This window comes from Salvelinus alpinus, chromosome 23 (assembly GCF_045679555.1).
Source record: "Salvelinus alpinus chromosome 23, SLU_Salpinus.1, whole genome shotgun sequence".
Taxonomy (NCBI): domain Eukaryota; kingdom Metazoa; phylum Chordata; class Actinopteri; order Salmoniformes; family Salmonidae; genus Salvelinus; species Salvelinus alpinus.
This window is the reverse complement of record NC_092108.1, coordinates 34,910,317-34,937,951: the sequence shown is the minus strand read 5'-3', so window position 1 is coordinate 34,937,951 and position 27,635 is coordinate 34,910,317. Positions and strand designations below refer to the sequence as shown.

The following is a 27,635-nucleotide window of genomic DNA, read 5'->3' as shown; positions in this document are numbered from 1 at the left end:
ACTATGTGATGAAGGGAAAATCTGAGGCCCGCACGCGACCCCCAAATATAGTAAATATAGTCAGACGGCGGAATGATTTTATGACAAGGGATGCAGGATTTTCTTTGCCTAATTTACATATGTTTCTGCTTAGAATGTCTGTCATTTGTTAGTCAACTTGTCTATAATTAAATACATGCAGCTTCTCTTCTGTCAGTATACATTAACCTAGAAGACTAAATAAACCCTTGCTCACCAGAATGTCATAAATTATAGAATGAATCAAGTTGACATCGGTAAAGTAATGTCATCCCTGCTTCTTTCGCGGAGCAAAGACATTTAGGGACCGGGGAAAAATAAAAGAAAAATGGGAAACATTTTCAGTGCCAAATTTCCAATTGACATCAGTTTGACCGGTTGTAAGGAAATACAAAAGCTGTGAAAACGACCCAACATGTTTCTGATAGGATTTCAGTTCGGCTTGGTTGCATATTTATTGTTTTTGTATTTATTATGGATCCCAATAAGCTGCTGCCAAGGCAGCAAGTACTCTTCCTGGGGTCCGGCAAAATTAAGGCAGTTATACAATTTTAAAAACATTACAATACATTAATTACAGAATTCACAACACACTAAGTGAGTGCCCTCAGGCCCGTACTCCACTACCACATATCTACAACACAAAAGCCATGTGTACATGTGTTTAGTGCCTATGTTTGTGTTGCTTCACAGTCCCCGCTGTTTCATAAGGTGTATTTTTATCTGTTTAAAAAAAAATCTGATTCTACTGCTTGCATCAGTTACCTGATTATGTGGAATAGAGTTCCATGTAGTCATGGGTCTATGTAGTACTGTGCGCCTCCCATAGTCTGTTCTGGACTTGGGGACTGTGAAGAGACCTCCGGTGGCATGTCTTGTGGGGTATGCATGGGTGTCTGAGCTGTGTGCTAGTCGTTTAAAAACAGACAGCTCTGTGCTTTCAACATGTTAATAGCACTCACAGTAGTGATGAAGTCAATCTCTCCTCTACTTTGAGCCAGGAGAGATTGACATGAATATTATTAACGGTTTGCTCTCTGTGTAAATCCAAGGGACAGCTGTGCTGCCCTGTTCTGAGCCAATTGTAATCTTTGCAGCGCCAGACCACACGACTGAACAGTAGTCCAGGTGCGACAAAACTAGAACCTGTAGGACCTGCCATATTGATAGTGCTGTTAACTTTTACTGCCTCAGAAACCCGGATCCGGGAGCACCCCCCACCCCCCACACACTGATTAGCATAGATAGCATAGCTTCAGAAGTAGATAGTAGCATCTAAATATCATTAAATCACAAGTCCAAGACACCAGATGAAAGATACAGATCTTGTGAATAAAGCCACCATTTCAGATTTTTAAAATGTTTTACAGGGAAGACAAAATATGTAAATCTATTAGCTAAACACGTTAGCAAAATACACCACTATTCTAACTCCATCAGTTTCTTACTCCTTCAGGTGCTATCACCAATTCGGCTCAACTAAGATATTGATAGCCAATAACCTATAAAAAAAACCATCAGATGACAGTCTGATAACATATTCATGGTATAGGATAGTTTTTGTTAGAAAAAAGTGCATATTTCAGGTAGAAATCACAGTTTACAATTGCACCGACCATCACAAATCCACTAGAATTACTAGATAGAGCAACGTGTATGACCAATTTACTCATCATAAAACATTTCATAAAAATAGACAAAGCATAGCAATGGAAAGACCCAGTTCTTGTGATTTCAGACCATATTTCAGATTTTCTAAGCGTTTTTCAGCGAAAACACAATAAATCGATAAGTTAGCATACTACATGTTCCAACGTTACCAGAGCATCGATTCCAGCCAAAGAGCGCTATAACGTAACCACCGCCAAAAGATATTAATTTTTTCACTAACCTTCTCAGAATTCTTCCGATGACACTCCTGTAACATCATTTTACAACATACATATACAGTTTGTTCGAAAAGGTGCATATTTAGCCATACAAAACCGTGGTTACACAATGAAAATACTAGGAAATCAAGCCTCAATATGTCTGACGTCATCTATCAGAGTGATCTAGTTTAATTAAAAGCTAATCATATACTTGACTAAAAAATACAGGGTTGACAGGAATCGAAAGACAAATTAGTTCTTAATGCAACCGCTGATTTACATTTTTAAAATTATCCTTACTTTTCAATACAGGGTTGGCCAAGTGAAGCTATACCAAACAAAATGGCGATGTATGCGTTTAAAATATTTCGACAGAAACACGGTTTATCATATTAAATATTGCTTACTTTGAGCTGATCTTCCATCATATTCTTGGGCAATGTATCCTTTCTATGTTATAAACGTCTTTTGGTCGATAGATGTCCTCTGTCCTTCGAAATGTCCATCACCAACGACCGACACCCTAAAGCGTGTCCAAACTTTCAGAGTGCACGACAAAGAAATTCCTCAAAATCGCACTAAACGGATATAAATTGATATAAAACGGTTAAAATTCACTACATTATGATGTTTTTAACAACTATAACGACTGAAAACATGACCGGAGAAATACTGCTGGTTAGAAAACGATTTGGAACGAGGCAGGTCCGATGGCCTTCACGCTTGAGGCGCACGTTGAGAAAGAGGGGTCTCTGTACATTTTTGTCATTTATAATGGCTGTGAACGTCCCATAGACTTCATTGAAAACGTGATGACGTACAGACACCCAGAGGAAGACGTAGGTAGTGTCGGTTTCTTCATAGCATTCACTGTGGCCTTATAAACAGACCCCAGATCAGAGGTAAAAATTTCTGAAATCTGAACCCTGTCATGAAAAGTGCTGTAGAAATTGTTCTGTACCACTCAGAGACAAAATTTCAACTCCTATAGAAACTATAGACTGTTTTCTATCCAATAATAACAATAATATGCATATTGTACGATCAAGAATTGAGTACGAGGCAGTTTAATTTGGAAATGTAAAAAAAAAAATAATGCTAACAGCTCCCCCTATTGACAAAAGGTTAACTTCTTATGGCTGCAGGGGCAGTATTGAGTAGCTTGGATGAAAGGTGCACAGAGGTGCCCAGAGTAAACGGCCTGCTCCTCAGTAATAGTTGCTAATATATGCATATTATTATTAGTATTGGATAGAAAACACTCTTAAGTTTCTAAAACTGTTTGAATTATGTCTGTGAGTATAACAGAACTCATATGGCAGGCAAAAACCTGAGAAGTTCCACTTCCTGTTTGGATTTTTTCTGAGGCTGCTAGATTTTCATTCAAGCTCCCAATGAAATTACAGCGAGATATGGATGAGTTTTCACTTCCTACGGCTTCCACTAGATGTCAACAGTCAATAGAACGTTGGCTGATGACTCTAATGTGAAGGGGGGCCGAGGGAGACAGGAATGAGTAATCACTGCCATGAGGTGACCACATATTGAACATGCGCGTTCACGTGGTAGGCAGCTCCGTTCCATCTCTCAACTGAAGTCAATGTAATTCTCCGGTTGGAACGTTATTCAAGATGTATGTTAACAACATTCTTAAGATTGATTCAATACATCGTTTGACATGTTTCTACTGACTGTTACGGAACTTTTGGACATTTCGTCACGTTATAGTGGACGCGCTTTGTGACTTTGGAATTGTTTACCAAACGCGCTAACCAAAGTAGCTAATTGGACATAAATAACGGACATTATCGAACAAACCAAGCATTTATTGTGGACCTGGGATTCCTAGGACTGCATTCTGATGAAGTTCATCAAAGGTAAGGAAACATTTATCATGTATTTTCTGGTTTCTGTTGACTCCAACATGGCAGCTAATTTAGCTATTGTTCTGAGCGCCGTCTCAGATTATTGCATGGTTTGCTTTTTCCGTAATAAAAAAAAAAAATCTGACACAGCGGTTGCATTAAGGAGAGGTATATCTATAATTCCATGTGTATAACTTGTATTATCATCTACATTTATGATGAGTATTTCTGTTGAAACGATGCGGCTATGCAAAATCACTTGATGTTTTTAGAACTAGTGAATACGCGCCAATGTAAACTCAGATTTTTTTTATATAAATATGAACTTTATCAAACAAAACATGCATGTATTGTGTAACATGAAGTGCTATGAGTGTCATCTGACGAAGATCATCAAAGGTAAGTGATTTTAAGTGATATTATCTCTATTTCTGCTTTTTGTGACTGCTATATTTCGCTGGAAAAATGGCTGTGCTTATTGTGGTTTGGTGGTGACCTAACAAAATCGTTTGTAGTGCTTTCGTTGAAAAGCATATTTGAAATCGGACACTTTGGTGGGATTAACAACAAGATTACCTTTAAAATGATATAAGACACATGTATGTTTGAGGAATTTTAATTATGAGATTTCTGTTGTTTGAATTTGGCGCCCTGCACTTTCATTGGCTGTTGTCATATCGATCCCGTTAGCGGGATGCAGCCATAAGAAGTTTTAAGAAGGTAGAGAAGCACTTTATTATGGACAGATCTCTCCCCATCTTAGCTACTGTTGTATGTTTAGACCGTGACAGTTTACAATCCAGGGTTACTCCAAGCAGTTTAGTCACCTCAACTTGCTCAATTTCCACATTATTTATGACAAGATTTAGTTGAGGTTTAGGGTTTATTGAATCATTTGTCCCAAATACAATGCTTTTAGTTTTTGAAATATTTAGGACTAACTTATTCCTTGCCACCCATTCTGAAATTAACTGCAGCTCTTTGTTAAGCGTTGCAGTCATTTCAGTTGCTGTAGTAGCTGATGTGTAGTGTTGAGTCATCCACATACATAGACACACTGGCTTTACTCAAATGTCGTTAGTAAAGATTGAAAAAAGTAAGGAGCCTAGACAGCTGCCCTGGGGAATTCCTGATTCTACCTGGATTATGTTGTAGAGGCTTCCATTAAAGAACACCCTCTGTGTTCTGTTAGACAGGTAACTCTTTATCCACAATATAGCACTGAAGTCTAACAGCCCCCACAATCTTTTTATTATCAATTTCTCTCAGCGAATCATCAGTCATTTGTGTGAGTGCTGTGCTTGTTGAATGTCCTTCCCCTATAAGCGTGCTGAAAGTCTGTTAAAATAGCATTGTCTGTAAAATAGCATTGTATCTGGTCAAACACAATTTTTTACAAAATTTTACCAAGAGTTGGTAACAAGAGTTGGTAACAGACTGTTTATACTTGCGTACTATTGTTTGTACAGAAGAACATGGTACCTTCAGGCGTTTAGAAATTGCCCCCAAGGATGAAACAGACTTGCGGAGGTCTACAATTTATTTTTCTGAGGTTCTTCTTTTGATTTTCCTATGATATCAAGCAAAGAGGCATTGAGTTTGGTAGCCATGACATCCTTTTCTGGAATTTTCCAAGCTGTTTAAAGGCACAGTCAACTTAGTGTATGTAAACTTCTAACCCACTGGAATTGTGATACAGTGAATTATAAGTGAAATAATCTGTCTGTAAACAATTGTTGGAAAAATTACTTGTGTCATGCACAAAGTAGATGTCCTAACCGACTTGCCAAAACTATAGTTTGTTAACAAGAAATTTGTGGAGTGGTTGAAAAACAAGTTTTAATGACTTCAACCTATGTGTATGTAAACTTCCGACTTTAACTGTATTTTAATATAAAAAAAATGTATGTCGTTTTTTCTTTATTCAACCCGGCCGCCACCCACACGGCCTTTATCCACACAATATTTCATGACCCTAATCCCACCTGCCCAGCAGATATAACCGTGGGGACTGCGGGTTATGAGTCGACCCGAGCCTCACTAGTGGCCATGTCACTTTTTTATAGTGTGTCGTATCTTATGTTGGGGTGCAATGTAGGAAAAAAGCGTTATTAGAAGGTGAGATGAGAGTTTGTCGTCAATGACCCAACACCCTTTCCACTAAGAGCAGTAGGTAGTACAAGCAAGCATTGGGAAATCAAATCAAAACTGAAAATGCCTATATGAACCGTTGTATTCTCCATCTTCCTTTAAATCTGCTATCTTGCGCCTAGTCTGTGACTGGTCTGGCACCACCCTCCTTTCCCACTCCCTGTTGCTCATGGCTTTGTTCTGGGCCAGAGTTGTTAACTTGTCCTGATCTGAACGTGATCAACAATTTGCTTAAAGTGCCGCCCCCCCCCAATGTCACAGTAGTTTGAGAGGGCAGACCTTCACTTCCTCAAAGCCTAGGGGGTACATGGGGAGGACGATTGGAGGGGATGAGGCCCCCTCTAAGTCATCAGCTTGATTTGGAGCCCTAGGGCAGGTGTAGCTTAGGGTCCCCCCCTGCTGTGTGAGCCCGCAAACACACACAAGTACTAATCAGGGGCAAGAAAGGTGGGCATTTTAGGGGAATGATGTGTCAGGCTGCACCCTGCCTTGATCAGTATTGTTGTTTGGGACAGCCCCATCCCCCCACCCACACACACTGAGGGGGTACCAGTGCTCCCCACATGTTCTACACATGTTCCTGTAGACCAGGTGTTCAGGGCAGAAGGCTGTACATTTCTTGTACCCCTTCCCAACTCCCTAACCCCTTTTGCAGCACACCTCCCTACCCCCGGCCTAACCCATCTCCCTTGCTCTCCTCTGTGGAACTTTAGCCTTTCAAGCTAGTCTTCCTGTACAGTTCCTATCCTGGAGGGTGACAGCATCTGCTGAACTTTAACCTATCCCTTTGATCAGCCAGCCACGGTCCCAGTAAACCAGGTAAGTGGCCTTGTGAAGACAATCAATTAATTTGATTGATTAGTTACGTGCCAAGGAGAGAAAAACCAGCAGACCTTGTGGCAGTCCAGAATCTACAGCCTCATCTGATGCCCCCCTCAAAACCAAAATGAGAACAAAATTAATCTATGTGGAGGACGTAAGGAGGTAATACGTCTAACGCTTCATTTTCCCTCCGTAAACAGTTCCTTAAAAAAAAAATCTAGAGCAGGGGTCTGCCACGTGTGGCACTGGAGCCTTGTCGCTCTTAAACGACTCCTTTGTGGCTCCGTGACAATCTATAATTAGTCATTCATACTGCGGGATAATGCTACCGTACCGGTAGAGTTGCAGTCATTAAGCTAACGCTAGTTAGCCTCGCAAAACGGCCACTAACTTCCTTCATACTGCACATCATCTGACTCTGGGTAAATAAAAGGGCTTAAAATGGCAGAATTTCGCCGTATCCCTTTAACGGTTTAATTTCCTGTGATGACATGGCAAGGTGCTGCGTTACGGTGGTTGTCATAGGAACAGCGAATCTACTGTTTGGGGCCTGAAGTGTGTCAAACACACTTTGGTTATGACCGTGTCCTCGGTCAACGGCTCCCGACTGCCTGTGGAGTCGTTGTACCGTTTCGTCGCATGTGTGAGAGAGTGAAAGTGGGAATGCGACTGTCAGGTTGTGCCTGTGTTTGTATTCTTGAACTTAAGAAAAAAAGTGAGTAAGAGTCTATGCACTTTGTACTGCATGTGTGAATGCATGTCTGTGTTTGTGTTTGCATGCAGACTGCAAACCGAGCTGAATCTTATCCACCTGAATCCAGGTGACTGAAGACATGCCATTTTCCGCAAACATAGCACCATACATGTTTTTTTTCAGGACATTCTTCCCAGTTTAATATTTTCATTAAACTGGAGCGGGTTTCTGTTTGAGTGTCACTCACCCCTTTGCCCATGAGGCCGTTATTGAGCGGCAGGCCGATGAACTGGAAGGCAGCCTCCTGGATGAAGTAGGGGTTGAGGATGCGCATCTCTGTGGGCTCCCTGGGGACGTAGTGTGCCACAGACTTCCAGAAGCCCTCTGTACCCCGCTGAGAGGTGAAGAGAGATGGTGAGTTTCAGGAAAGGCATTGAAAGTTTAAAAAAACATCCAATTTGTAATTTTTGTGGGGGGGGGGTCAAAGGAGCACTTCTTAGTATGAGGTAGCCAGAGTTTCAAACACAAAGAGATGATCTTTTATAACATTGACATAGAACACAAACGGTCACATCACCCAGAGGCCCACCTACAAACTCACTCCCTACACGGACTGAGAAAATGGCTCTGTGCCTCGGGGGTAACATGGAGGATGGCCAATCGACCATAATTACGACCACAGCAGCGCCCCCTCATCAGCTAGGAAGTGTTACAGGAAGTGAGCCAAATCACACCCTGACCTCAGCAGGGGTTCCGGGAGCACTCACACCCCCCTGGTCCCTCCTACTCCAATCACCAGAGACCAGACCCGACTCGCCACACCGGAGGTAGAATACTCCCAAATCTAAGGACACGTACTGGGCCTGTTGTCTGACTTCATATGCTCCAGAATACCAAAAAGAGACTTTTGCGCATACTTCACTCAAGACAATGAAAGTTGGAGTTACACATGTGAATGTAAAGTCAGAATATAAAGATAAAAATCTGAAGTCATTTTTCGCAAATATCTGCCAAATCTGCCAAATCCACAAAAATATTTAATAACGTTAGCTAAGTAGCTACGGCTAGCTCTTGTCCTCTGAAAACATCCCTCAGGCATCATTCCTTTACTGTGATGCGCCACACACACACACACACACACTAACAGTAGCATTCTGCCACAAACAGCACTGGTTGACTGACTAGCCTGCCTGCTTGCCTGACTGACTACCTTGCACACAATTCAAAGGGGTCGGCAGATGTAAATGGGAAACCTGTTCAAATATTCAGACGCCCGCCCTGCCGCCTTGATATTAGGGGGGGAATAATCTAACCGCATGTTTTTAACCAGGGGCCTCCGAGCCCTCCGCAAGCCGTGGCAGGAAAACCTCATCTCTACTGTCAACACGCTGCTTGTGTTAGGGGATCTGTTTGGCAGAGCTGTAGCAGCAGTAAGTCATTTGTTTTACTGTGGAGAGCATGGTGCCGACTCAAATAGACGGTACACACACACACTGAGACAAGAGTGTCATGTCTGAGTCAGACAAACAAGTATTAAGAGAGAGTGCTGGAGAAGAGTACATCCAAATAGCAGGTAACAGCAGTGCTTTTCAATAAACACTGATCAGTTCCAATAAAGCTACCTATAGCATCAAATGAGAGATATAGCCTATTTCTACATTTCTGTATGTAATGAAGTTCTATCACTCAGAACCCAAAGAACTGTCTCTGAATGGGCCCCTGGGGGACAGGAAGTGATTTCCCCTGAGCTGTGACATGGGCCGGTGAGTCAGGAGATGGGCCGTTTGAACAGATAAAACAGGAAGCTGCAGAATGATCCCGTCCTACTCACTCACACGCCATGCTAAACCTGAGTCAACCATACATACGCGTATATGGATGTGCGAGCACGAACACACACACACACACACACTATAGGGTGAGCAGACGTGTATGGCTTGTGTAGGGCGGTGGCTGTGTTGGGTTGTGTTATAGCCTTAAGGAACTGGCTGTTCCCCCTTCTCTCGTGACAGGTTTATGGTTAAATTGATCTGGATTATTAGATTAAGTAACTGTCAAGTGAAAGTTCATATTCTGTTAACTCATACCCAAATAAATGTTGTTGACTCACCCTATAGTCATATTTTCTGTCAAAGCATAAACGTGTATCTCAAACTGGCGGTTTAAAAAATGATGTCATACTCCTGAGGAGGATGAACTGGCCAATCCACGGTCTAGAGGAGGATGGGCTGGCCAATCAGCAGTCTACTTGCCTGAATATTTTTAATGGCTAGTATACGCCCAAACCCATTTCAACACAGAAAAGCAGCCTTTTAACATAATTATGTTAAGTGCTCCCGAGTGGCGCAGCGGTCTAAGGCACTGCATCTCAGTGCTAGAGGCGTCACTACAGACCCTGGTTTGATTCCAGGCTGTATCACAACCGGCCATGATTGGGAGTCCCATAGGGCGGCGCACAATTGGACCAGTGTCGTCCAGGTTAGGGTTTGGCAGGGGTAAGCCATCATTGTAAATAAGAATTTGATCTTAACTGACTTGCCTAGTTAAATAAAAAATGAAATAAAATGTGAAAAACTTACAAGGAAAACTATCACTAATTAATTATACAGTGCCTTCAGAAATTATTCACACACCTAGACTTTTTCGTTGTGTTACAGCCTTCATTTTAAATTGAATAAATCAAGATTTTGTGTCACTGGCCTACACACACACTCTCAAAGTGGAAGTAAGGTTTTTACAAATAATTTAAATGAAAAGCTGAAATGTCTTGAGTCAATAAGTATTTAACCCCTATTATGGCAAGCATAAATACGTTCAGGAGTAAAACATTTGCTTAACAAGTCACATAATAAGTTGCATGGACTCTGTGCAATAGTATTTAACATGAGTTTTGAATGACTACCTCATCTCTGTGCCTCACACATACAATTATCTGTAAGGTTCGTCGAGCAGTGAATTTCAAACACATATTCAACCACAAAGACCAGGGAGGTTTTCCAATGCCTCGCAAAGGGCACCTATTGGTAGATGGGTCAAATAAATAAAAAAAGCAGACATTGAATATCCCTTTGAGCATGGTGAAGTTATTCATTACACTTTGGATGGAGTATCAGCTCACCCAGTCACTACAAAGATACAGGTGTCCTTCCTAACTCAGTTGCCGGAGAGGAAGGAAACCGCTCAGGGATTTCAACATGAGGCCAATGGTGACTTTAAAACAATTACAGAGTTTAATGGCTGTGATTGGAGAAAACTGAGGATGGATCAACAACATTGTAGTTACTCCACAATACTAACCTTATCGACAGAAAGAAAAGGAAGACAGAATAAAAATATTACAAAACATGCATCCTGTTTGCAACAAGGCACTAAAGTAATACTGCAAAAAATGTGGCAAGGCAATTCACTTTTTGTCCTGAATACAAAATGTTATGTTTGGGGCAAATCCAATACAACACATTAGGGAGTACCACTCTCCATATTTTCAAGCATAGTGGTGGCTGCATCATGTTATGGGTATGCTTGTAATTGGTAAGGACTGGGGAGTTTTTCAGGATAAAAAAATTACCAAGAAAGACTTACAGCTGTAACTGCTGCCAAAGGTGATTCTAACATGCATTGACTCAGGGGTTGAATACTTATCTAATCAAGATAGTGTTTAATTTTTCATATATTTTTTTATACAAATGTTAGAATTTGTCTTCAACTTCGACAGAGTACTTGGCGTAGATATTTGACAAAATTCAATCCATTTTAATCCCACTTTGTAACAACAAAATGTGACTCACCACCTGGATTCGGTCTTATGTAGCAACATTTGAATCTGTTTTTTTACATTGGATAAAAGTAGAGACTCACAGCTACAACATGGTATATCATACACTGCATTTGGGGAAACAATGGGAAAGTAATTCTACTTTGAAAGTTGATCAACTTGTAAACTCACTTTTGAGAAAACTGTCTTTCAATGTTTTGGTACTACTATTGGAGAGCCCTCTTTGTCTACACCCATTCAGCATAGATCACACCCTCAAAAGCCTTAGCCCCACCCATCTATTTAAGGGTTGATCCGAGAGTTCTGTACTAACTTGCCAGCTACTTCCAGATGTTAAAGAGCGAGAGAACAGCTACCTGAACATTACTCGCCCTAGCAGACTGGACGCTCTGGCCAATAAGTAGGGTTGATCCAAAAGCTCTGACCTCACAACGACAGCCAAGCACCCAAGCTAACTGGCTAACATTGGCTAGCTACTTCCAGAACACAATGAGAGAACACCCCACTCTGACCATTTTACTCACCTTAGTAGAGCTGGTTAAGCTGTTTTCATGTTATCCAGAGCGTTGGTGGCTAACTGTGCTGCTGGCAACAATTGAATTACGATTTGTTGCCGACGTTTACTGACACTGGACATATTCAACGGGCGTTGAGCGTTCAAAAATGCATCAGTTATTCTGCTCTCTGGCACACTAAGACAAGTCTTTTGTTAAGAAATGTAGCTAGATAGCTAGCTAGGTAAACAATGAATCCTAAAGCATGACATAATGTCAGCCAGCCAGCCAGCTAATGTTAGCTAGCTAGCTAACAGTACACTTTAACTTGAAGAGAAACCACTTTGTCAAAATTAGAAACGCGGAATATCTGAAAATGTAGCTAGCTAGACTATCTTACCAGTGGTCTGAAATCAGAGTAGATAGCCAGAGCGAATTTACCTGCTAGTACGTCTTATCAACTGTTGCAGTGACATTCTATTGAAATGGATACTTGCATAGTGGAGTCTTTTGTTAAGACACGTAGCTAGCTAAACAATGGACCATAATCACAACTCATGACGTTACTACCCTGCATGAATCTGCAGGTAGCTAACCAACCAGGTTATTTGGCTATAACTAGTCAAGCAAATGTGTCTGATATACGAAGAATAAGATCATACACATAACTTTAGCTAGCGGCACAGCAAGCTAACGTTAGCTAGCTAACAGTACACTTGAAGAGAAACCACGTTGTCAAAATTAGAAACGTGTAATATCTGAAAATGTAGCTAGCTAGACTATCTTACCCGTATACATCATGGTTGAACGCGTCTTCTGTCTGATGCCATGCATGGGTGCCTTTTGAAGATAATCCAGACGGGTGTTTTCTAAATCTCCTTAGCTATCGTACTCAAATTACACTGATTTCAAAACTCGGTCATCAAGAAAGTGGAGAGCATACACATTGTTAGCTAGCGAGCCAGCCAGCTAACATTAGCTAGCTAACAGTACACTTTAACTTGACATTAGGTTTATGCAGTTTTACTATGCGATACATTTAAAAAAAAGCAGCGTTCAACACGATTACCTAGACATACTGACCAGTTCCAATAGACAGACGCAAGCTATATGGCAGACCAATCCAAACTCATCCCTCGGCATGTCCAGCCCACTCATTATCTCAGTCAATCATGGCTAGCGGGAAGGTTGCTCACTTTTTCTGTGGCTAAACCAACTAGGCTCGTAATTTAACAATTTTATTCGTATTTACAGATGGCTTACAAGTTTGATATTAAGGCACATGAAAGTTCACATGTTTGAGAAGGCATTTCTGCCAAAAAAACGCATTTTGATAAAAACATTTTTGATGTTCAAACGGCTCTCCTGTGAAGTCATGACTTGCGACATACGCCTAGTTTCCTGAATCGGGTCACGTGGAAAAAGTCAAGGGGTGTGAATACTTTCTGAATGCACTGCAGGTCATATGATAGAAATCTGGAAACACTGCACAGTTACTTTAAGTACGTGCACAAGGCTGTGTGCCCTGACGCCAGCACCTGTTATAATCGGCTTTAATTGGAGAGGCAATAGTTTGCATAGCGGGGAAAGAGAATGAGACTGTGGTCAAGATTTCTCATCCAGACAAGGGCTTCAACTCTGGCCAAACTACCTCAGTTCCACCAGCGTTGACGTTGGCTTACGGGGTGACCATATTTCAACGCCTAACAGTGGCTCATCAATGAGAGAACACAGATGTCGCCTCTTGGTCATATATTAAAGGTCGAAAAGGGGGAATGACTCAATAACCAGACATGGGACCTATGGGTGGGTCACCGGTTAACTCAACAACCAGACATGGGACCTATGGGTGGGTCCCCGGTTAACTCAATAACCAGACATGGGAGCTATGGGTGGGTCACCGGTCACACAGTAATGAGACTTATAACAGGCCTGCTAGCCGAACATCCAGTGTTTAATTTCATCATACCAGAAAACGAAAGCAAATATGTTGTCACCCAGGGACCGACCCACAAAACGGAAAGACATGAACATCATTGTATTACATGGCCATCTAAGATGCTACACAGTGTTGAATGAGTCCATACTACATGTTGTCATCTCAGTGAGACCAATGCTCACATTACTATTCTACAGCCCTGGCATACACAAATGTCCTCATTGTGGTGTTTGTGCCAGGGTCTGATTTTCCCATTCAAGCCTCTGGTTATTTCAAAATCTTCCACATTCCCCAGCTGTCTTCTCTGGTTGGCACGAGGCCAGAACTCCCACCAGCATTCCAGTTTGGGAATTTCAACTTTGCGGAGAGAAAGGGGAACCTGATTGATCGTTGAGCCCTTAAGCGATACGCGAGAGTCAGGCTAATGACCGCCACGCTTTCTTCCCTCGCGGCGGGATGTGTAACTGAGCCGACCCATAACCCAGCGGGTGAGTGAGGCTTCTTGGCCGAGTCGCCCTCCTCCTGCACCAGTCAATGGATGTCACTCCTGCCGGTGACCCTCTAAACTAGCCCCGCAGCGTGCCAGCCCAATGTTAAATCACTCTATAAACATCACATAGCAAGAGGGTAGTCATCCTCTCTCGCTCTCTCTCACCTCACTCTTTCCTTCACTAACTTTCTTGGCCTCTTCCCTCAGTCTAGCCTCTGACTCAATCTCTAAATCTTCTCTTCAACACTCAACACGGCATTCAAAAAAAACAAAGGCCGCTTGGTTTAACAAATCTGAGTTACAAAACAAATAGATGATATGAAATGACTTTCCAAAAGGCATCTGCTCTAACTGCCTAACTGTTCAACAACAATCATAAAACAGGTGTAAGACTTGGTAAGGTAAAAACTTTTTCCCATGATGAGAAACAGGCGTCTGTGGAAAACAGAATGTGTATGGATGGTAAACACCATTGAGGAGGAGGAGATCATTTTATAAAATGGGAGCATTTCTGGGAAAGTATGTTGAGTAGACCTAACAAATCATATCAAAATGTCAAGTGGTGTGTTTTTTTTCTGGAGACTAACTATTTCTGTTGATCACCATCAAAGGAATGGCTGGATACGGTTTGTGACTTTCCACAAATAGTCTGATACTTGAAAAACATTCACTGGCAGTCTGGCTAATCAACCTACAGTGGGGAGAACAAGTATTTGATACACTGCCGATTTTGCAGGTTTTCCTACTTACAAAGCATGTAGAGGTCTGTCATTTTTATCATAGGTACACTTCAACTGTGAGAGACGGAATCTAAAACAAAAATCCAGAAAATCACATTGTATGATTTTTAAGTAATTAATTTGCATTTTATTGCATGACATAAGTATTTGATCACCTACCAACCAGTAAGAATTCCGGCTCTCACAGACCTGTTTGTTTTTCTTTAAGAAGCCCTCCTGTTCTCCACTCATTACCTGTATTAACTGCACCTGTTTGAACTCGTTACCTGTATAAAAGACACCTGTCCACACACTCAATCAAACAGACTCCAACCTCTCCACAATGGCCAAGACCAGAGAGCTGTGTAAGGACATCAGGGATAAATTGTAGACCTGTACAAGGCTGGGATGGGCTACAGGACAATAGGCAAGCAGCTTGGTGAGAAGGCAACAACTGTTGGCACAATTATTAGAAAATGGAAGAAGTTCAAGATGACGGTCAATCATCCTCGGTCTGGGGCTCCATGCAAGATCTCACCTCGTGGGGCATCAATGATCATGAGGAATGTGAGGCATCAGCCCAGAACTACACGGCAGGACCTGGTCAATGACCTGAAGAGAGCTGGGACCACAGTCTCAAAGAAAACCATTAGTAACACACTACGCCGTCATGGATTAAAATCCTGCAGCGCACGCAAGGTCCCCCTGCTCAAGCCAGCGCATGTCCAGGCCCGTCTGAAGTTTGCCAATGACCATCTGGATGATCCAGAGGAGGAATGGGAGAAGGTCATGTGGTCTGATGAGACAAAAATAGAGCTTTTTGCTCTAAACTCCACTCGCCGTGTTTGGAGGAATAGAAGGATGAGTACAACCCCAAGAACACCATCCCAACCGTGAAGCATGGAGGTGGAAACATCATTCTTTGGGGATGCTTTTCTGCAAAGGGGACAGGACGACTGCACCGTATTGAGGGGAGGATGGATGGGGCCATGTATCGCGAGATCTTGGCCAACAACCTCCTTCCCTCAGTAAGAGCATTGAAGATGGGTCGTGGCTGGGTCTTCCAGCATGACAACGACCCGAAACACACAGCCAGGGCAACTAAGGAGTGGCTCCGTAAGAAGCATCTCAAGGTCCTGGAGTGGCCTAGCCAGTCTCCAGACCTGAACCCAATAGAAAATCTTTGGAGGGAGCCGAAAGTCCGTATTGCCCAGCGACAGCCCCGAAACCTGAAGGATCTGGAGAAGGTCTGTATGGAGGAGTGGGCCAAAATCCCTGCTGCAGTGTGTGCAAACCTGGTCAAGAACTACAGGAAACGTATGATCTCTGTAATTGCAAACTAAGGTTTCTGTACCAAATATTCAGTTCTGCTTTTCTGATGTATCAAATACTTATGTCATGCAATAAAATGCAAATTAATTACTTAAAAATCATACAATGTGATTTTCTGGATTTTTGTTTTAGATTCCTTCTCTCACAGTTGAAGTGTACCTATGATAAAAATTACAGACCTCTACATGCTTTGTAAGTAGGAAAACCTGCAAAATCGTCAGTGTATCAAATACTTGTTCTCCCCACTGTATGTGAGTGCTCTACAACAGAGGCTCTGGTAAGTGGCTCTGTCTAGTTGTTCCCAAGTCATAGGAAAATACAGATCAACCTACACAAGAGCCAAGGGCAGGATTAAAGCAAGACAATGCCAGGTCGGGGAAGAATAGAGATGTGTACCAAGATGGGGGGGGTGGGTTGATCTGAATGGGAAAAATTCTTGCAACCAACAGTCTGACGAAAGTGGTGCTCAAGGACAGTCATATTGAAAAGACTGAATGTCACTAACACGAAATCCAAAACCCCCAAGAAGATTTCTAAATCCCTCACTGGAAAAAGTTGCGGCGGAACATAAGCATCTAAACACCTGAAGTATATGGAAGACTATCTCAAAAGGTTTGTACATTCCTGACCGATGTGTAATCGCAGCGATAACACTTTCAACCTCTACGGCCCACACAAACCCCTCTAACAACGTGGCCAAAAGTATGTGGACACGCCTTCAAGCGAGTTGTTTTTGCTATTTCAGCCACGCGTCTAGGAGCAACAACGGCTCAGCTGCGAAGTGGTTGGCCCACACAAGCTTACAGAACGGGGCCGCCGAGTGCTGAAGCGTGTAAAAATACTCGGCCCTCGGTTGCAACACTTACCTACACACACACACCATATAGCTTCCTGCCTGTCACCTAGACAACACACAGAGAGATATACTTTTGGCCATGTAGTGTATATGATAATAAATCATCTCTAAAGCACATAGAAATACCATTAGACGACTAATAGTAGCCCCAGGCGCTTCGGAGGCAAGTACATAATGTGCACGTACACATAAACACAATGATATAACATACTGTGCATTTCGAGAGGAGGCTGCTGAGGGGAGAACGGCTCATAATGCCCGGAACGGAGCTAATGGAATGGCAGCAAACACCTGGAAACCATGTTTGATGTATTTGATAGCATTCCACTAAAGTCATTACCACAAGCCCGTTCTCCCCAATTAAGGGGCCACCAACCTCCTGTGGTGCATTCACTCCATAGATGTACAATTTAAGTGATGAAGAGAAGCCACTCAAGTTAAGCTCTGGTCCTCAATGGGAAGGAGGCGGCCTCAATAAAACGCCCTGGAGATGTCTAGCCTCTACGGCTTCCTGTTTGCATTTCAGTTTATGTATAGCCGAGGTAGATAAACCTCCGGAACCCACGCTGTTAAAGTAAAATTAGCTATTTTTACACTGTGCATGTTCTAGTTCACAACCATTGCTTGAGGGACCAAATGAGAGGGGGAGATGATCATGGAGAAAAGACGATGGAGAAAACACGCTTCACCCTGCGCCCAGCCACAAGCAGCCAGGCGAGACCTTGGACCAAGTTGGAAAGGGTAAGAGCACACCAGAGAGATGGACACTGACTCCCTGTGCAAAAATAACCCCATACCCCCTCCCAGTAGGCTACTCTTTAGATGTTCTGAAGGTCTGGAAGGACCCGATACACTGTAGGTGTCCTGTAAGCAATAGGCGCTGGGCTTCCAATGGGCTTAGGAAAGCTTCGGCCTTTTTGCTTGCACCATTCAGGTTCCTTCCGATCTGCTATCAATGAAGGGGTAGTCGTCAGGACTTGTTTACGGACCAGGCTAGAGCAGGTCACAGGAATGTACTACTAAGTGTAACTAAAGGTCTAAATAGCAGCACCAAGCTACAAACAAACCCAATTAAGGTTGTCTGGAGGTCATTAGCGCTGTGTACATGTTTAACTCAGAGTTTACGAGTTTACGAGGAGGAACTTGAGAAAGAAATATGAAGGGGGGGGAGAAGGTTTTTGAAGGGCTCTCGCCTCGAGAAAACCAGGTTGGCCAGACAGACCAAGGTTCCAGTTACCAAAAATCCAAAACAACCCAAACTCTATGAGGTACTTCGATGCTTACTCCCTTTGTTAAGGAGAAATCTGAAGCATTTGCCAATTTGCTTTTCTTGACACGCACTACGACCTCTGCCCTCTCTGCGGGTCACGTGAGTTTCTCTTCTCCCGGTCATGCCGGGGTTATCCGGTGTGTGAAACCCGTGCCTTCGCACTCCCATGACGGCAAACAGGGAAAACAATGGGAACACTTAACAGCATTCCGACCCAAAGGAGGACTTGCGTGAACTATGTGGCCTCAGGGCGGTTTAGAGGGTGTCTTTAGACAACCCTTGTTCCACTGGCAGAGTCTGGAGCCGTTTACTTATAGCAAACAGACCTACAGCATGGTTCTCAAAGCAGTTAAATGAGTAGTGTAGCAAATTATCAAAATAATATTCAGAAGCCTCTCCATCAAGATACTCTCAATAACCCAGTCTTCTGTCAAAACCAGGGAATTAAGAGCTAGCCTACATCTGAAGGTGTATCAAAAGTTAGCAGGCTAAATGAATGATTCTGCTTTGTTTAAAATAATCTGGATTTGACTTCTTGCATATACACAGATACTGCTTGGCTAATGTTCTTAACCCTTGTTTACTGGTAGGTAAATGTTTCTGTATAGTGCCTTTTCCCCAAAAAATTGTTACAAAGTGGGATTAAAATGTATTTAATTGACAAAAATACTTAACTTTTTAAACATTTGTATAAAAAAAATACATATGCTTTTAATAACAATAAATCTTGATTAGATAAGTATTCAACCCCCTGAGTCAATACATGTTAGAATCACCTTTGGCAGCGATTACAGATGTGAGACTTTCTGGGTAAATCAGAGCTTTGCACACCTGGATTGTACAATAGTTGCACATTATAAAAATAAATCTTCAAGCTCTGTCAAGTTGAGCATTGTCAGCCATTTTCAAGCTGATTTAGGTCAAAACTGTAACTAGGCCACTCAGGAACATTCAATGTCATCTTGGTAAGCAACTTCAGTGTGTAGGTTATTGCCCTGCTGAAAGGTGAATTTGTCTCCCAGTGTCTCTAGGAAAACATGATGCAGCCATCACTATGCTTAAAAATAGATTGGTACTCAGTGATGTGTTGGATTTTCCCCAAACATAACTATTTGTATTGAGGACATAAAGTTCCTTTCTTTGCAGCTTTACTTGAGTGCCTTATTGCAAACAGGATGCATGTTTTGGAATATTTTTATTCTGTACAGGCTTACTTCTATTCACTCTGTCAATTAAGTTAGTATGGTGGCTACAATGTTATCGATCAATCCTCAGTGTTCTCCTACCACAGCCATTAAACTCTAAACTGCTGTAAAGTCACTATTGGCCTCTGAAATCCCTCGGCGGTTTCCTTCCTCTCCGGCAACTGAGGACGCCTGTACTGTATCTTTGTAGTGACTGTGTGCAGTGGTGGAAAAAGTACCCAATTGTCTTACAGTACAAATATCTTAATAGAAAACTACTCAAGTCATACAGTAAAATGCTACTTGAGTAAAAGTTTTTTTTAATGGTTTTAAATATACTTAAGTATCAAAGTAAATAAAAATATTTCTTAAATTAAGCAAAACAGATGGCCCCATTTCCTTGTTTTTAAATTTTTATTTACAAATAGCCAGTTGCACACTCCAACACCAGACATCACTTACAAATGAAGCATGTGTGTTTAGTGAGTCCGCCACATCAGAGGCAGTAGGGGTGACCAGGGGTGTTCTCGTGATAAGTTCTTGAATTGGACCATTTTCCTGTCCTGCAAAGCTTTCAAAATGGGTACTTATGGGTGTCAGGGAAAACGTATGGAGTAAAAAGTATTTGTTTATTTAGGAATGTAGTGAAGTAAAAGTTACCCTGAAAAACGACTTCAATACATTCAAGTATAGTAAAGTAAAGTACAGATACCCTGAAAAACGACTTCACTACATTCAAGTATTCACACTGACTGGGTGTATTGATACACCATCCAAAGAGTAATTAATAACTTCACCATGCTCAAAGGGATATTCAATGTCTACTTTTTTCACCCATCTACCAATAGGTTTAGATTATATTCGGATCCCCATTAGCCAACGCCAATGGCGACAGCTAGTCTTAGAGTTCAAACACAACGAAATATACATTTAAAAACAATATGCAATGTGCATGCATCTATCAGTTACACATACATGTCAGTACATATACAAAACTAGGTGGCCTTTGTGAGGCATTGGAAATCCTCCCTGGTCTGTGTGGTTGAATCTGTGCTTGAAATTAACTGCTCGACTGAGGGACCTTACAGATAATTGTATGTGCGGGGTACAGAGATGAGGTAGTCATTCAAAAATCATTTTAAACAATATTACTGCACACCACTGAGTCCATGCAACTGAAAATGTTGACTTCAAAACGTATTTGGGCTTGCCATAAAGGGGTTCAATACTTTTTGATTAAAGATATTTTAGATTTTAAACTAATTTAACAAATACAAAAAACAATTCCACGGACACTATGGGTTTTAAATTTAGACTAAACAGGCTGTAAATGTGGAAAAAGTCAAGGGGTGTGAATACCTGAAGGCACTATGTATGCATGCTACATCTATACAGATGTCTCACTGATCGTGAGAAAGACAAATACTCACAGAACGGGACCACTGAGTGCTGAAGCACATAAAAATTGTCTGTCCTCGGTTGCAACACTCTACAGAGTTCCAAACTGCCTCTGGAAGCAATTTCAGCCCAATAACTGTTCGTCGACAGCTTCACGAAATGGGATTCCTTGGCAGAGCAGCCGCACACAAGCCTAAGATCACCATGCGCAATGCCAAGTGTCGGCTGGAGTGGTGTAAAGCTTGCCACCATTGAACTCAGTGGAAACTCATTCTCTGGAGTGATGAATCACGCTTCACAGTCTGGCAGTCTGACGGGCGAATCTGGGTTTGGCGGATGTCAGGAGAACGCTACCTGCCCGAATGCATAGGTGCCAACTGTAAAGTTTGGTGGAGGAGGAATAATGGTTCGGGCTAGGGCCCTTAATTCCAGTGTAGGGAAATCTTAACGCTACAGCATACAATGTCATTCAACGATTCTGTGCTTCCAACTTTGTGGCAAGAGTTTGGGGAATACCCTTTCCTGTTTCAGCATGACAATGCCCCCATGCACAAAGCAAGGTCTATACAGAAATGGTTTGTCGAGATCAGAGTGGAAGAACTTGACTGGCCTGCACAGAGCCCTCACCTCAACCCCATCGAACACCTTTGGGATGAATTAGAACGCCGATTGTGAGCCAGGCCTAATCGCCCAACATCAGTGCCCGACATCACTTATGCTGGTGGCTAAATGGAAGCAAGTCGTTACAGCCTTATTCTAAAATGAATTACATTTTAAAAATTTCCTCATCAATCTAAACACAATACCCCATAATGACAAAGTGAAAACAGGTTTTTAGATTGTTTTTGCAAATGTATTATAAATAAAAACCAGAAATACCTTATTTACATAAGTGTTCTATTGAAGGGAAGGGTAAAGCTGATATAGTTTTTTTTAACAAGCACTGTATATCTGCTGGTTCCCTTTTTGATAATGGTGGGGCCCAGGGCCTTTAATGTAAGCTCTGTTACAGTCAACTATGATATAGGCCCTCACGTGAACCATTTTAACATTGAGCCTGTTTCTTATGCTGAGGTCTATAAAGCAAAAGTCTGCAGGTCCAGACAACCTGGACTCCTACCTCTTAAAGATAGGAACTGGTATTATTACTGAACCTGTGGCTCACATTTTCAACTTGAGTCTCTTGACCAATTCCATACCCAGCATTTAGAAAATCAGCTTATGTCCTCCCACTGCTAAAGGGTGGTGATCCCTCAGATGCTAATAACTATAATCCTATTCTGGCCAAAGTCTATGAATCCCTAACTAAAAAACATTGCAATTGAAAATAACATACTAAGCAGGATTTAGTCTGGCTTTAGTTCGGGGCACAGCACCACAACTGCAGCTATGGTAGTGGCAAATTACATCAATGCCCTTGATAAAAAGCAACATTGTGCTAATCTGTTTGTTGATTTATCAAGAGGCATTTGATTCAGTTGACCATAAATTGTTGCTTGCTAGACTCAGTAACATTGGTCTCAGTGAAGGGGCAGTAAATTGGTTTAGAAACTATCTTTCTGACAGAACACAACATGTATCTGCTGACAATCACAAGTCTAGCTTTCCTGAGATTATTAGAGGTGTGCACCAGGGTTCCATGTTAGCTCCTGTGTTGCTCTAAATTTGTGTTAAGGATTTGGGAAATGGGATGCAACCAGCAAAGTTGCATCAATATGCAGATGATAGAGTCATATATTCATGTGCTCCTTCGCTGGTTCAGGTTGTTGAAGAACTCCAGACTGCTTTTCAGTCAGTGCAGGCCTCCCTCTATGGTCTCAAACTGATATTAAATAACAACATTCATGACCTTTACCAGAGCTCGCACTCAGCCAGAGAAGGCTAGCATTGTCAAATCTGGTGGCTTATCCATTGAATAAAGAGTAATCCTACAAATACCTAGGTATATGGTTGGATGACAAGTTGTCCTCTAAAGTTCATATGGATAATTTTGCGACAAAGCTTAAATTAAAATTGGGTTTTTATTACCGTAATAAGGCTTGCTTCCCGCTAGAAAGAAGCTTGTTCAGGCCACTTTTCTCTCTGTAATTGATTACAGTGTCTTCTTGTATATGCATGCAGCCTCCTCTGTCTGGACTTTTTTGCAAATGCCAAGTCCCTCACCCACCATTGCACCTTGTACCAAACAGTGGGTTGGACCTCACTTTGAATGTGCAGAAATCTACATTTCTGTGTTCATCTACAAAGCCCTTTAGGGTAAAATCCCTCTTTACCTCTGTAGTCTGGTCTCTCACCACCAGCAGTCATCACACCCGGTCTGCTAGGTGGTTGCTATTTAAAGTCCCCAGGACATTTACAGTATTATTCAAGACTGCCTTGTCGTCTTGTGCACCAGAGGCATGGAATAGTCTACAATCCATGCTACATCTAGATATGTTAGTGCCACTGAATTAATTAAACATTTTGATGGGAGACTATGTTACAAAGGAGTATAAATGCTTTTTTTAGGCTGGATCATGTTGTTGAATTGTATTGTTGTATGTTTGAATTCTGTAATTTATTGATTGTTGCTGCCTTCTTGGCCAGGCTTCCCTTGATAGACTCAATGTGCTTTTCCTGGTTTTACACACACACACCACACACACAAAAGTTTGGGGTCACTTAGAAATGTCCAGTTTTTTTTTATAAAGAAAAGCACATTTTTGTCCATTAAAATAACATCAAATCTATCAGAAATACAGTGTAGACATTGTTAATGTTGTAAATTACTATTGTAGCTGGAAACGGCAGAGTTTTTATGGAATATCTACATAGGCGTACAGAGGCCCATTATCAGCAACCTTCACTACTGTGTTCCAATGGCACATTGTGCTAGCTAATCCAAGTTTATCATTTTAAAAGGCTAATTGATCATTAGAAAACCTTTTTGCAATTATGTTAGCACACCTGAAAACTGTTGTGCTAATTAAAGGGATACAACTGGCCTTCTTTAGCCTAGTTGAGTATCTGGAGCATCAGCACTTGTGGGTTCGATTTACAGGCTCAAAATGGCCAGAAACAAAGACCTTTCTTCTGAAACTCGTCAGTCTATTCTTGTTCTGAGAAATGAGGGCTATTCCATTCGAGAAATTGCCAAGAAACTGAAGATCTCGTACGCTGTGTAATACTCTCTTCACAGAACAGCGCAAACTGGCTCTAAACAGAATAGGAAGAGTGGGAGGCCCCGGCGCACAACTGAGCAAGAGGACAAGTACATTAGAGTGTCTAGTTTGAGAAACAGACGCCTCACAATTCCTCAACTGGCAGCTTCATTAAATAGTACCCGCAAAACATCAGTCTCAACGTCAACAGTGAAGAGGCGACTCCGGGATGCTGGTCTTCTAGGCAGAGTTCCTCTGTCCAGTGTGTGTTCTTTTGCCCATCTAAATTTTATTTTTATTGGCCAGTCTGAGATATGGATTTTTCTTTGCAACTCAGTTGGCTTCTAAACAGCTTCTACCCCCAAGCCATAAGACTCCTGAACAACTAGTCAAATGGCTACCCAGACTATTTGCAGTGCCCCCCCCACCCACTCTTTACGCCACTGCTTCTCTCTGTTGTCATCTATGCATAGTCACTTTAATAACTCTACCTACATGTACATACTACCTCAACTAAGCGGTGCCCCCGCACATTGACTCTGTATCTGTACCCCCCTGTATATAGTCTCGCTATTGTTATTTTACTGCTGCCGTTACTTTTATCTCTTATTCTTATCCATATTTTCTGGAAACTGCCTTTTTGGTTAGGGGCTCGTAAGTAAGCAATTCACTGTAAGGTCTACACCTGTTGTATTCGGCGCATGTGACTAATACAATTTGATTACTTATGTAATTTCCGTTATTTAGATTTTTTTTTATACATTTGTAAAAATTCTACAAAAACTGTTTGCTTTGTCAAGATGAGGTATTGTGTGTAGATTGATGAGGGGGAAAAACAGCTTAATACATTTTAGAATAAGGCTGTAACATAACAAAATGTGGAAAAAGTCAAGGGGTCTGAATACTTTCTGAATGCACTGTACATACAAAGTGGTTAAAACAGTATGTAAACATTAAAGTGACCGGTGTTGTATGACTATGCACATAGGGCAGCAGCCTCTAAGGTGTATGGTAGAGTAACCGGATGGAGGCCGGCTAGCGATGACTAACAGTCTGATGGCCTTGAGATAGAAACGGAAAAACAGCTTCTCTGTGCCAGCTTTGATGCACCTGTACTGACCTCCCCTTCTGGATGATAGAGGTGTGAACAGGCCGTGGCTCGCGTGGCTGAGGTCTTTGATGATCTTCTTGGCCTTCCTGTGACACCGGGTGCTGTAGGTTTCCTGGAGGGCAGGCAGTGTGCCCCTGGTGATGAGTTGGGCAGACCGCACAACCGTACCAGGTGATACAGCCTGACAGGATGTGCTCAGCGGTGCATCGGTAAAAGTTTGTGAGGGTCTAAGGGGCCAAGCCACATTTCTTCAGCTTCCTGACGTTGAAAAGGTTCTGTTGCGCCGCCTTCACCACACCGTCTGTGTGGGTGGACCATTTCATATTGTCAGTAATGTGTATGGCAAGGAACTTTAAGCTTTTCACCTTCTCCACTGTGGATGTGGGCGTGCACCCTCTGCAGTCTCCTGAAGTCCACGATTCCTGGCACCACTCTGCCAGGGCCTCACTTCCTCCCTACCCTTACCACCTCCCTACCCTTACCTCCGTCAAAAAAGTCCAGGATCCAGAGGTAGGTATTCAGTCCCAGGGTCTTTACCTTAGTGATAAGCTTGGAGGGCTCAACGGTGAGCTGTAGTCAATGAACAGCATTATCACGTAGGTGTTCCTTTTGTCCAGGTGGGAAAGGGCAATGTGGAGTGCAAGAGAGATTGCGTCATCTGTGGATCTGTTGGTGCGTTATGCAAATTGGAGTGGGGCCAGGGTTTCTGGGATGACGGTGTTGATGTGAGCCATGACCAGCCTTTTCAAAGCATGGTTACAAATGTTGCCACGGGGGCCGTAGTCATTTAGACAGGTTACCTTGGTGTTCTTAGGCACAGGGACAATGGTGGTTTACTTGAAACATGTAGGTATTACAGACTGGGTCAGAGAGAGATTGAAAATGTCAGTGAAGATACTTGCCAGCGCATGCTCCGAGTACGCATCCTGGTAAACCGTCTGGCCCTCCGGCCTTGTGAACGGTAACCTGTTTATAGGTCTTACTCATATCGGCTACGGAGAGCGTGATTATACAGTCGTCCGGAACAGCTGGTGCACTCACGCATGGTTCAGTGTTGCTTGCCTTGAAGCAAGTATAAAAAGGCATTTAGCCCTTCTGGTAGGCTCGCGTCACTGGGCAGCTCTCAGCTGGGTTTCCCTTTGTAATCCATGATAGTTTGCAAGCCCTGCCACATCTGATGAGCATCAGAGCCAATGTAGAAGGATTCGATGTTAGTCCTGTATTGAGACTGCCTGTTTGATGGTTCCAAGGGCGTAGCGGTATATCTTATAAGCGTCCGGATTAGTGTCCTGTTCCTTGAAAGCGGCAGCTCTAGCCTTTAGCTCAGTGCGGATGTTGCCAGTAATCCATGGCTTCTGGTTGGAATATGTATGCATGTATGGTCACTGCGGGGACAACGTCATCGATACACTTATTAATGAAGCCGGTGAATGATATGTTAAACTCCTGAATGCTGTCAAATGAATGCCGAAAGATATTCCAGTTTGTGCTAGCAAAACAGTACTGTAGCTTAGCATCCGCTTCATCGGACCACTTGCGAATAGAGCACGGCGCTGGTACTTCTTGTTTTAGTTTTTGCTTGTCAACAGGAACCGGAGGATAGAGTTAAGGTCCAATTTGCCAAATAAGGGTGGGGGAGAGTTTTGTATGAGTCTCTGGGTGTGGAGTAAAGGAGATCTAATCTGATATTTTTATCCCTCTAGATGCACAGGTGACATGCTGGTAGAAAATTAGGTAAAAATGGATTTCAGTTTTCTTGCATTAAAATCACCTGCCACTAGGAGCGCCACCTCTGGATGAGTATTTTCTTGTTTGCTTATGGCCCTATACAGATTGTTGAATGCGGTCTTAGTGCCAGTATTGGCTTGTGGTGGTAAATAGACAGCTACAAAAATGTTTTATGAACACTTGGTAAATAGTATGGTCTACAGCTTATCATGAGGTATGTTAACGCTTCCTTAATATCAGAGATTGCGTACCAGCTGTTGTTAATAAAGAGACACAAGCCACCACCCCTGATCTTACTGGACTTTGCCGTTCTGTCCCGCCGATGCATAGAAAAACCAGGTAGTTTTATATTATCCATGTCCTTGTTCAGCCATGATTCCGAGAAGCATAGTCTATGTCCCGTTGATAGAATAGTCTTGAGCAGAGCTCGTCCAATTTATTCTCCAACGACTGCACATTCGCCAATAGAACAGAGGGAAGGGGCGATTTATTTATTCGCCGCCGTAGTCTCACCAGGGTGTCCGTGCGCCGGCCTATATAGAGCAGTCTTCGCCTTCTACAAGTGTCGGAGATCAACGCCAGGTCCAGGATAATGAATATGTCTTTCGCCTCCAACTCAGTGAAGTAGAAGTCCTCATCCAAATCGAGGTTAGTGTTAGCCGTTTTGATGGCCCAGAAGCTCTTGTCAGTCATAGAAACGATGGTGGAAACATTATGTACAAAGAAAGTTAAGATCAGCTTTCAAAAAATACCCAAAATAGTACAATTGGTCAGGAGC

General features: G+C 42.4%; 1 protein-coding gene across 7 annotated transcripts in view; it reads right to left on the bottom strand.

The window, feature by feature from the left end:
• The window catches only part of LOC139550859 (CMP-N-acetylneuraminate-beta-1,4-galactoside alpha-2,3-sialyltransferase-like), a 96,871-nt gene that overhangs the window by 25,839 nt on the left and 43,397 nt on the right, over positions 1-27,635 (bottom strand). For all 7 annotated transcript variants that reach the window (XM_071362075.1, XM_071362078.1, XM_071362080.1 and 4 more), the window contains one exon: positions 7,669-7,815. In XM_071362075.1, the coding sequence (XP_071218176.1) occupies positions 7,669-7,815 (147 nt within the window). The remainder of the gene's footprint in view (positions 1-7,668; positions 7,816-27,635) is intronic.